The following is a 12,500-nucleotide window of genomic DNA, read 5'->3' on the forward strand; positions in this document are numbered from 1 at the left end:
TGGGGGAAGCCCAGCCCGGCCACGCCCTGGTCCGCCCGGTCTTCATCCGCGAACCCGTCCTCCATGGGGAACAGTGACGAGTGACCTGTCAATCAGAGGGGCAGCCAATCACAACACGCCCCTCTGAGATCAGCCACACCCCCCCCTCCCCCTCCCCCAGACATCACTCACACCCTTCATCATCACTCTGACATCACTCTGACATCACTCCCCACCTTACTGACCATGCAGGCACTCATAACTCATAATCACCCCAAAATCATCTGGAAACACACCCCCTTCAGTTCAGAGGGATAACAGGTCAGTCCGACACACCCCACACACCCCACACCCAGCCAGGGAGCAGACGTCTGATTGGAGCACACCTCCACCACATGAACCAGCCCAGGCATTAAACACGCTGCAGGACCCAACAACATTAAACAGTGCAATGTGACGAGGAGCGGCGGATGGCATGGGAAAACGTGTCGGATTATTTTCCATTTCTGTTCGGTTATTCAAATCTGTCTGTACCACTCCACAGCCAAATTTTTGGGGCTGATCTCGGGAGAGGAGCGGAGCGGAGCGGGGGGGGGGGGGGGGGCTCTGAGACGTCCCGGGACACCACTTCCTGCTTTACCATGCAAAATCTGTCATTTAACATTTCTGACATTGATTTGCTTTGATGATGTATTAAGACAAAAAAAAAAACAATTTATTGCATTTTGAGCATTAGGGGATTTATCCAATTTTTCATCCCGATTATCGATAAACAAAAGCAAATTCCAAGCAGTTTTGGCACACCACACATCCCCCGTAATGCAGTAACGCACCTGAAATGAGGATCTCGGTCACCCCCTGAAGCCTCTCTTATAATCTGTAAACAACAGCGCGGACGGCACTCTGTGACGCAGCACTCCGCTGCATCTCTTTTCGTCTCTTAATGAACTTTGACCTTATTTTCTATTGGGTCATGAGATCATATCTGCTTTAAGTTTATAGTCCAGAGACAGATGCAGAACTTTCATGGACGTTCCATCGTCACATGACATAGACGGTTGTCCTTGTGCAAAGGCACTCAGAGTATAAACCACTGCAATGCTCTGTCGCTGCTGCTAAACTGGCCTTTTACGCTTCATCACTTCAGTTCTGATGACGTGTGTATATGCGAGTGTGTGCATGCATGCATGCGCGTGTGTGTGTGTGTGCGTGTGCATGTGTGAACGTGTGTGTGTGTGTGTGAATGTGTGCTAAACCCCCACGGTGCTCCATGTTGTGCAGTTCTGACCAATACACTTTTCCACACCATCATTACCGCTTTTGTTTCCACACACAGATCAACATTAATGCATAAAAACAGCCATGCACACAGACACAAGCACACATACGGGTATACACACAAAAACACAACAAGGGTATACACACAGACAAACACACATACACATACACACACACACAAACACACAACAAGGGTATACACACATGGGTATACAAACAAACACACACACAGACAGACTCACACACACACAAGCGCGCACACACACATGGGGATATACACACACATGGGTATAATACACACACGCACGCACACACACACACACACACACACACAGAAGCAGCCAAAGCGAGCGAGAGAGCTCATGTCTGAGACTGAAAGTGGCATTACCTCGTCGTCTCCCATAATTCCTTGCTGCATGAGAGAAAGGAGAGAAGAGACGATGTGTGATGAGCAGAGCAAGCCCCGCCTCCACGCTCACGCCACTCAGAGGCCGTTACCGTAGATACCGCTACCACAGGGCAGACGGCACAGAGCACGCCTAACCCAACTGCATCATGGGAAGAGGAGAGAGCGCGCAGACGCACGTACCGTTTATGGGCAAAGAGCTGTCCCCCCCGGCATGCGAGAATCCCAGCCGCCCTGCAGGATGACAGAAAACACCGCCGATTTAAACATCCGCTTCCCCTCACGGAAGCTTCCGGAAGCCCCTTTCACGGTGGAGTTTATAGGGCACGCACTTAGAGTCACGTGACCAGTTAAGTCCTATTAGCACATGTTTTAAAGAGTCTCCGGTTATGGAGATCCCTCGGGCGGGTAAACTAAACACACTGTGTGCTGTTAAAACAGTCCTACACAGCCTCCACTGGTTACCTATACTGGTGTACAGAGAGCCTCCACTGGTTACCTATACTGGTGTACAGAGAGCCTCCACTGGTTACCTATACTGGTGTACAGAGAGCCTCCACTGGTTACCTATACTGGTGTACAGACGGGGTAGCTACAGGGACAGCTGTTATTTTCCAAAAGTTCGCCCGACCATGAGGGCAGAATTTAAGAACTGGAACACCTGCCGCTGAGCGTTGAAGGCAATTGGGCAGCGATGAGTCGTCTCCAAACTGCCCACTTACTGAGCGCTACTACAGCGTGAGATCTGATTGGCCGAGGTGGCGGTGACTCAGGGTGAAGGCTCCCTAAAGCAAAGCGACTCACTGCGCAGGAGAAACCACAGAGTAAGAAAGTAACCCAGCGAAGACCAAAGTTTTCATTTTACAACAGAGCACCACAGATACTACAGCTCTTCAGGCTGAAGATAATAAAAACAACTGAACCATTATATGGAGTGAGAGAGAGAGAGCATTAGGAGAAGAGATGAGCTGCTGAAGGTATTAGAACAGCTATGAGAGAGGGAGAGAGAGGGGGAGGGAGGGAGAGAGAGCAAGAGGGAGAGAGAGAGGGAGCGAGGGAGAGAGTGAGAGAGAACACCCAACAAGAGCATGAACACTGGAGAGATGAGCATTTATGAAATGCTTTCAATAGTTTATTATTATTATTTGTCATTACATTTGCTTTTTTAAATATATAATGCTTTAACAATATTTATTCATTTCATGCCAATGAACCATATTGAATTGAACTGAGACAGAAGGAGAGAGAGAGAGAGAGAGAGAGAGAATAAGATGGAGAGGACAAAATGAGGAATGGATGGTAAGAACAGAGGTGGTCAGTCAGGAGGGAAAGAAGGAGTGAGTGAGAGAGACAGAGAGAGGTAGTCAGGAGGGAGAGGAGAAGGTGGTCAGGAGGGAGAGAAAGGGAGGGAGAGAGGTGGTCAGGAGGGAGAGGAGAGAGGGAGAGAGGTGGTCAGGAGAGATAGGGAGAGGGAGGGAGAGAGGGAGAGAGAGGTGGTCAGGAGGGAGAGAAGAGAGAAGGAGAGAGAGGGAGGGAGAGAGGTGGTCAGGATGGAGAGGAGAGAGAGGGGGTCAGGAGGGAGAGGAGAGAGGGAGGGAGAGGGAGAGAGAGGCAGAGGACAGAGAGAGGGAGGGAGAGGAGAGGGAGAGGAGGGAGAGAGAGAGGGAGAGAGAGAGAGAGAGGGAGGCAGTCTGCCCAGCTCCACCTAGATTAGCCGCAGTAATCCTGGCTGTACCGGGGAGCTGCGTTACTACAGTGACCTACAGTAACTAGGGTTACTACGGTTACTACGGTTACGGTTAACACACCGCCCCCAACGCCCAGAACACACCGCCCCCAACGCCCAGAACACACCGCCCCCAACGCCCAGAACACACCGCCCCCAACGCCCAGAACACACCGCCCCCAACGCCCAGAACACACCGCCCCCAACGCCCAGAACACACTGCCCCCAACGCCCAGAACACACTGCCCCCAACGCCCAGAACACACTGCCCCCAACGCCCAGAACACACTGCCCCCAACACCCAGAACACACCGCCCCCAACGCCCAGAACACACTGCCCCCAACGCCCAGAACACACTGCCCCCAACACCCAGAACACACCGCCCCCAACGCCCAGAACACACTGCCCCCAACGCCCAGAACACACCGCCCCAAACACCCAGAACACACCGCCCCCAGTGCCCAGAACACACTGCCCCCAACACCCAGAACACACCGCCCCCAACGCCCAGAACACACCGCCCCAAACACCCAGAACACACCGCCCCCAGCGCCCAGAACACACTGCCCCCAACGCCCAGAACACACTGCCCCCAACGCCCAGAACACACCGCCCCCACTGCCCCCAACTCCCAGAACACACCACCCCCAACGCCCAAAAATTATTGGCTGATTAGATAATCGCATGAATAAGTGTACAGTTGTTCCAAATAAAGTGCTCGGTGAGTGTATATTTCTCCAGAATAGCAGCCATTTCTGAAATTTGATGCTGCAATGCAACCAAACTTGACTGGCCAGATTGAAGGGGTATACACAGGACATCCAGATGGATGTCTGCTCAGCCGTCAAGCGCCGGGTTCAGACAGACATAACTAGTGCAGCATGCACTTCCACCACACCTACAAGAGCTCAATTTAGGTCCCTGATCACATTAGCCTCTCACACACAGTCTGCGGTGCAGAGTCCGAGGCAGGTCCTCACAGGCTTCTTCTGACGCTGGTCTTTAACTACACTACAGCACGATTACTGCTGCTACAACACAGCTGAGACAAACAGACATAACACCTCAACGCTTCCACATCCTGGAGCTACAGACTCATCCCCTTCTGAACTGCACACTCTACATCCAACAGACTCACCCCCCTCTGAACTGCACACTCTACATCCAACAGACTCACCCCCCTCTGAACTGCACACTCTACATCCAACAGACTCACCCCCTCTGAACTGCACACTCTACATCCAACACACTCACCCCCCTCTGAACTGCACACTCTACATCCAACAGACTCACCCCCTCCCCTCTGAACTGCACACTCTACATCCAACAGACTCACCCCCTCTGAACTGCACACTCTACATCCAACAGACTCACCCCCTCTGAACTGCACACTCTACATCCAACAGACTCACCCCCTCCCCTCTGAACTGCACACTCTACATCCAACACACTCACCCCCCTCTGAACTGCACACTCTACATCCAACAGACTCACCCCCTCCCCTCTGAACTGCACACTCTACATCCAACAGACTCACCCCCCTCTGAACTGCACACTCTACATCCAACAGACTCACCCCCTCCCTCAGAACTGCACACTCTACATCCAACAGACTCACCCCCTCCCTCTGAACTGCACACTCTACATCCAACACACTCACCCCCTCTGAACTGCACACTCTACATCCAACAGACTCACCCCCTCTGAACTGCATACTCTACATCCATCCATGTGGACTTTATAGTTTAATACCTGAACTGTTATCATCACAGCCTATAGGCCAGCAGAGGATGGGCATCCCCCTATAGCCGGTTCCTCTTGAGATTTCTTCCCATCTGGGAGTTTTTTCTCACCACTGTTTGAGGGTTTTTCTCCCACTAGGGGGTTGTTTACCTCATATGCTATTTGGGGGCTGAATTGAAGAGAACTGTAGCTGTGCTCAGTCACTCTAAATTCAGCACAGAGGTCTGAGCAGCTGATAAGCAGCCTGGTTTACAGATGCCATGTTATATTACACCGTACAGTATATTTACACTGCAGCAGGCCTCAGTCAAATACGAAATTAACTTTGACTCAAATACCTTTCTATGCTTTACTGAGCGTGTCTGGTGTACTGGACTTATGAGGTACTGTGAAACAGTGCAGACCCGGATGGGCTGGTACCACGGGGTGGGCTGCGTGGTGTCGGATCGGTGCCGGGCTGGAGGGTGGATTCTGGGCCGTATTGGTGTCGTGGCATCTCCAGTGTATACCTGATCCCAGCCCTGGGCCGCGGCCCTGCATTCATGCACCTTTAACACCTGAACATGCAGGTATGTCACGTCTTATTGATTGAGCCTGATGTTAAGTGCAAATAAAAATTTTAATTAAAAAAAAAAAAAAAAACCCTTCTGGTCCTCTTGGTCGGCTCAATTACACCAGGCAAGATCAATCGAGCACAGAAGAGCATTTTAATTCAAAACATTATGTGTTTGACCCAGGTGTGCACTTCAGTGGGGAAGAGCACAATTAGTGTTAAAACAGGCCATGAAGTGGCTGCTTAGTCAAGCAAAAAAAGCTCACGGTCATGTCCACATGAAGGCTCAATACGACCATCGACACAGTGTTTAGAAATAAAGAGGAATACTAAGCTTTACTGTAAACGGTACAGACCCCAGGCTCCTTAACCGTGCATACAAGATCGATCCAAACTGGAGTTTAACAATATCCCAGGCGGCTTCATCTACATCCGATTACGTAGCTTTATATTTGCTTTCTGACCTTTACACTCAGTGAGCTCTTTATTAGGTAGAACCTGTACACCGGTTTGTTAATGCAAATATTGAATCAGCCAATAATATGACAGCAACCAAATGCATAAAAGCATGCAGATGTGTTCACAAGGTTCAGCAGTTTTTCAGACCAACTGTGAGAATGGGGAAGAAATGTGATCTAAGTGACTTTGACCGTGGAATGATTGTTGGTGCCAGACAGGGCAGTTTGAATATCTCAGAAATCTCCTGGGATTTTCACGCACACTACTTTCTGATCCACATTTTCACCGAACAGGCATGCGAACACACAGTGTGTTAGTGGCCTACATGCACACGGTCACGTGACTGGCAGGAGGGCGGCCTACGTGCACACGGTCACGTGACCGGCAGGAGGGCGGCCCACGTGCACACGGTCACGTGACTGGCAGGAGGGCGGCCTGCAAAAACATGACTGGCGGGATTGGCGGTACCTTTCAGAGAGTCCTGCTCCGCCCGCATGATGTCGATCAGCGAGTTCTCCAGAGAGTGCATGTTGAAGCCGTCGAAGGACCTGGTGCGCTCCTGCTCCACACAAAAACAGAGAGACGCGCGTCAGCCATTTTACCTTCCAGAGACGCGTCAGCCATTTTACCTTCCAGAGACGCGTCGGCCATTTTACCTTCCAGAGACGCGTCGGCCATTTTACCTTCCAGAGACGCGTCAGCCATTTTACCTTCCAGAGAGTAAGAACAGATCTTACAGGGCGTTCAAACTCACCTCATACACATACCTCCCTGACACTGAGCAGGTACGTTACATTACAGTTATTTTTCTGACACTTACATGCAAAGCAACTTACGGTAGATTAGACTGAGCAGGGGCCGATCCCCCTGGAGCAATGTGGGGTTAAGGGAAGTGGCCAGTAGTGCATACTACATACTACTAGTTCTTTCTGGGGTTTAATTATTTCAGTATTAGTGTATGTTTTTTTTGGGTGATGGACGATGTTTTAGGTATTTACTGTTTCCAGCTGTCGGCCTCACAATGGCACTCACTGCATTCAAATGCTGTGATTGCATTCACCAACACTTCCAGATACAGTGAGCACTATGTTAGCAGTGGGTATTATGTTGACAGTGTGTACTACGTTGGCAGTGCACACTTGTATTAACAGTGTGAACTATGTTAGCAGAGTACATTATGTTAGGAGTGTGTACCATGTTAGCAGTGTGTACTATGTTACTATGTTAGCAGTGTGTACCAGGTTAGCAGTCTGTACTGGGTTAGCAGTGTGTACCGGGTTAGAAGTGTGTACTATGTTAGCAGTGTGTACCGGGTTAGCAGTGTGTACTATGTTAGCAGTGTGTACCGGGTTAGCAGTGTGTACCGGGTTTGCAGTGTGTACTATGTTAGCAGTGTGTACTATGTTAGCAGTGTGTACCGGGTTAGCAGTGTGTACCGGGTTTGCAGTGTGTACTATGTTAGCAGTGTGTACCGGGTTAGCAGTGTGTACTATGTTAGCAGTGTGTACCGGGTTAGCAGTGTGTACCGGGTTTGCAGTGTGTACTATGTTAGCAGTGTGTACTATGTTAGCAGTGTGTACTATGTTAGCAGTGTGTACCGGGTTAGCAGTGTGTACTATGTTAGCAGTGTGTACCGGGTTTGCAGTGTGTACTATGTTAGCAGTGTGTACTATGTTAGCAGTGTGTACCGGGTTTGCAGTGTGTGCCGGGTTAGCAGTGTGTACTATGTTAGCAGTGTGTACCGGGTTAGCAGTGTGTACTATGTTAGCAGTGTGTACCGGGTTAGCAGTGTGTACTATGTTAGCAGTGTGTACCAGGTTAGCAGAGCTACAGGTACATTACAGCACAGCCCGGCCATATGAGCTTCTGTCTTTAAGCACAGATCCAGACAACAGGCCAGAATGTGCCACAGCAGCACCAATCACAGGGATTCAACTTCCCAATGAACAGAGGAGTAAAATCCAGGTTCACAAAGTAAAAGTCCTCCCCAGCATTTTCTTCCAGTCACCTGGATTCTCTAATTAGCACCATTCTTCAGCCAGGAGGGAGAACTAATGAGTGAAACCAGCTGGTAGAGTTCATGGGTGGAAGAAACACAGGGCAGGACTTTTACTTTCTGACCCCTGGACTTTACCACCCCTGCCGATCAGACGCACAGACAGCATGGCCACATACACGCACTGCAGATACTGCACCGATCCTCCTGCAGCCCGCGCCATGAGCTACCAAGCCTCAGCAAGACCACTGCTTTCACCAAACACCAGACCCTGGAGAAGCACCCGGCTCTTTCAGCCTGTTTAACCTGAACCTCAGTGTAAATTCAGGCTGAGCTCAGAGCTCAGTGTAAATTCAGGCGTGGCCTGAGCTCAGTGTAAATTCAGGCGTGGCACACCAAACACACTCAGGGTGGAGACTGCACCTCTTTTGTACCGTTTTCTACTCCAGACCCTGATAATTGTTTTCTTTTGCCGGTTCAGTCCCTGGCGCCCTGGGCAAAGAGTGCTGGAGTGTCCCTGAGCAAGACACCAAACCCCTAATTGCTCCCGACGAGCAGGTTGGCGCCTTGCATGGCTGACTTTCATCGTTGGTGTGTGTGTGAGTGTGTGTGTGTGTGTGACTGAGGGTGTGAGAGTGAGAGGGTGTTAGTGAGAGTGAGAGAGAATGGGTGAAAAAGCATGAATTGTGAAGCTGCAGTTGCGTGAAAAAGCTCAATATGAACGCAGCCCAATTATTCACAATTCAGTCTGTTATTCTGCTTCAGAGACGTGTCGTCAAAACATTTTTAATTTTCCGTCTGAAGTTCCGCGACGCTGTGGAAACCTGGGCACAGCCCGTTCCAGTGGCGGCTAATTAGGCCGCGAGATTAAGAACAAACCAAACGACTCCATAAACAAAGTGTTTACAGGAAAGTCTGTAAGAATCCGGCAGCAACAGACACGAGATCCCTACACTCAAGACTCCAAACCCCAGCATGCAAAGAGCTCTCAAGACTCCAAACCCCAGCATGCAAAGAGCTCTCAAGACTCCAAACCCCAGCATGCAGAGATGTTGATCAATGCAGATAAAGGGGTGGTGAAATGCATTCTGGGTTTTCTTTTTTTAGGCAGCTAAAAGTTTCTCCATCTTGCTTAAAGCAGAAATAAGAGTCAGGGCCCACGGGTGAGGCTCCTCACTTTAGGGACTGGAGTCAAGTCGGTTCATAGATTACCCATTACAGTCATTTAGTTAACACTTTTATCCAAAGTGAGCAGGAGACATTCCCCCCCTGGACCACCAACCTTCTGGGTCTCAGTCACGTACCGTAGCCACAAGGCTGCAGGCTGTCTCATGATTTAATGTTCAGGTCCAGCGCTCTTAACATCTGCTCAGGAAGAGCTGCTCGTCTGTCCGTGAGAAACAGCGCACACAGGCGGCGTGACTCGACACACACGCAGGCCGTCAGCAGCACGACAAACGGGAGCGACCGGCAGGCGTCCGAGATGGCATGACGGAGTCCTGCTGGACCAGACCTCACAGATAACGCAGAGAAGCCAGCAAGCCACCAGGGCTCACAGACACTCCGTGCGGGTTTGGCTGCAAGAAATTCGGCCTGTTCTCATCTCCAACCCCAATGCCTCCCACACACACCTACACTTACAGCTCTCCTGCGAAATGCAGAGTATAAATAAATACGGAATATGAAATCCCAAACTGGCCGGATTTCCAATCTCGCTACCAAAATACCTTCTAAAGATCCACCGATAATTCACCGTCACCGGTGCAGTGCGACCCGCGGGGGAATGCGTGCTCAGATGTAAAGCCTCCTGTGATCCTCTAATCAATCTGCAGAGGTTTACAAGAAACAGTACAGGGTACTAGCGTCAAGACCAGGGCCTATTTCACAAAGCAGGATGACACAGTTAGCAGGAACACTGCACTGAGTAGAACCCACAACAGCTCTTACTTAAGTCCACGTTCCAGATTTGGGAGGGTTCCTGGTTTTATTCAGTGCAGTTATCCAGCCAATTCTGTAATCCTGCTTTGTGAAAGCGGGCCCTGGTTCTGTTGCTGAAACCCAGACCAGCCCGGGGGACACCCCCGAGACCGGACCGGACCGGACCAGTAATCCGATACTTCCTCATTCAAACGGCCAATCGGCACCACAGACGACCGCGCGGTTCTGAGCGGTGTGGATGGCTGGCGTTCCCGTGGGAACCACATCACCACAGAGCGGCGCTTCTGAAAGTGTCAAAACACGGCAAACCGGCAATTACCGCATAAACGCTCCTCTCCACGACGAGAAAACACGGCAGCGGGGAGAAAGGAAGGACAACAGAAGATGGAGAAAGGGAGGAGTGGATAATGGCAGAGGGTAAGCGCAGCGCAGAGAAGCGTTCACGGAGCAGCGTGGGCCACAGTGTCACGCCGGGCAGAGCACAGGGGCAGGGGCAGAGCAGAGCACAGGGGCAGGGGCAGGGGCAGAGCACAGGGCACAGCCCAGGGGCAGAGCACAGGGCACAGCCCAGGGGCAGGGGCAGAGCACAGGGCACAGCCCAGGGGCAGGGGCAGAGCACAGGGGCAGGGGCAGAGCACAGGGCAGGGGCAGAGCGCAGGGGCAGAGCGCAGGGGCAGAGCGCAGGGGCAGAGCGCAGCCCAGGGGCAGAGCACAGCGCAGGGGCAGAGCAGAAGCATCTCTGCAGACTGGGCCGCTGGGTATGAGTGACCGGTGTCTCAAACCAACATTCCCTGTTCACACGGCTCTAGAATGAAATACACCAGAAAGTTCCGTCCTGTTTGAACTGTACGGGAACGTTCTGCCCTGTTTGAATTATACGGGAACATTCTGTCCTGTTTGAATTATACAGGAACATTCTGTCCTGTTTGAACTATACGGGAACGCTCCGTCCCGCTTGAACTATACGGGAACGTTCTGTCCTGTTTGAACGATGCATGAATGTTCTGTCCTGTTTGAACTATGTGAGAACGCTCCGTCCTGTTTGAACTATGTGGGAATGTTCCCTCCTATTTGAACTATGTGGGAACATTCTGTCCTGTTGAATTGTACGGGAACTTTCCGTCCTGTTTGAACTATGTGGGAATGTTCCCTCCTATTTGAACTATGTGGGAACATTCTGTCCTGTTGAATTGTACGGGAACTTTCCGTCCTGTTTGAACGATGCGGGAACTTTCCGTCCTGTTTGAACGATGCGGGAACGTTCTGTCCTGTTTGAACTATGTGGGAACGTTCTGTCCCATTTAATTATACGGGAACGTTCTGTCCCGTTGAATTATACGGGAACGTTCTGTCCTGTTGAATTATACGGGAACTTTCCGTCCTGTTTGAACGATGCAGGAATGTTCTGTCCTGTTTGAACTATGTGGGAACGTTCTGTCCCGTTGAATTATACGGGAACGGTCTGTCCTGTTGAATTATACGGGAACGTTCTGTCCCGTTGAATTATATGGGAACGTTCTGTCCCGTTGAATTATACGGGAACGCTCTGTCCCATTGAATTATACGGGAACTTTCCGTCCTGTTTGAACGATGCAGGGACGTTCTGTCCTTTTTGAACTATGTGGGAACGTTCTGTCCTGTTGAATTATACGGGAACGTTCTGTCCTGTTTGAACTATACGGGAACGTTCTGTCCTGTTTGAATTATACGAGAACATTCTGTCCTGTTTGAATTATACGGGAACATTCTGTCCTGTTTTAATTATACGGGAACATTCTGTCCTGTTTTAATTATACGGGAACATTCTGTCCTGTTTTAATTATACGGGAACATTCTGTCCTGTTTGAATTATATGGGAACGTTCTGTCCTGTTGAACTATACGGGAACTTTCCGTCCTGTTTGAACGATGCGGGAATGTTCTGTCCTGTTTGAACTATGTGGGAACGCTCCGTCCTGTTTGAACTATGTGGGAATGTTCCCTCCTATTTGAACTATGTGGGAACATTCTGTCCTGTTCAATTGTACGGGAACTTTCCGTCCTGTTTGAACGATGCGGGAACTTTCCGTCCTGTTTGAACGATGCGGGAATGTTCTGTCCTGTTTGAACTATGTGGGAACGTTCTGTCCCGTTGAATTATACGGGAACGTTCTGTCCCGTTGAATTATAGGGGAACGGTCTGTCCCGTTGAATTATACGGGAACGGTCTGTCCCGTTGAATTATACGGGAACGTTCTGTCCCGTTGAATTATATGGGAACGTTCTGTCCCGTTGAATTATACGGGAACGGTCTGTCCCATTGAATTATACGGGAACTTTCCGTCCTGTTTGAACGATGCAGGAATGTTCTGTCCTGTTTGAACTATGTGGGAACATTCTGTCCCATTGAATTATACGGGAATGTTCTGTCCCGTTGAATTAT

At 50.3% G+C, this 12,500-nt stretch overlaps 1 protein-coding gene across 4 annotated transcripts in view; it reads right to left on the reverse strand.

Annotated features, from left to right (window-relative positions):
* LOC133124880 (cytoplasmic polyadenylation element-binding protein 4-like) overlaps positions 1 to 12,500 on the reverse strand; it is a 29,342-nt gene that overhangs the window by 7,282 nt on the left and 9,560 nt on the right. For 2 of the 4 annotated variants that reach the window (XM_061236424.1, XM_061236423.1), the window contains exons 3-6: positions 6,614 to 6,704; positions 1,847 to 1,897; positions 1,646 to 1,669; positions 1 to 85 (exon numbers count right to left, since the gene is read on the reverse strand). The exon at positions 1 to 85 is cut by the window's left edge and continues 74 nt beyond it. In XM_061236424.1, coding sequence (XP_061092408.1) covers positions 1 to 85; positions 1,646 to 1,669; positions 1,847 to 1,897; positions 6,614 to 6,704 — 251 coding nt within the window. The remainder of the gene's footprint in view (positions 86 to 1,645; positions 1,670 to 1,846; positions 1,898 to 6,613; positions 6,705 to 12,500) is intronic. The other 2 variants (XM_061236425.1, XM_061236426.1) reach the window with 2 other exon arrangements.

The sequence above is a fragment of the Conger conger genome, chromosome 3 (genome assembly GCF_963514075.1).
Source record: "Conger conger chromosome 3, fConCon1.1, whole genome shotgun sequence".
Lineage (NCBI taxonomy): Eukaryota > Metazoa > Chordata > Actinopteri > Anguilliformes > Congridae > Conger > Conger conger.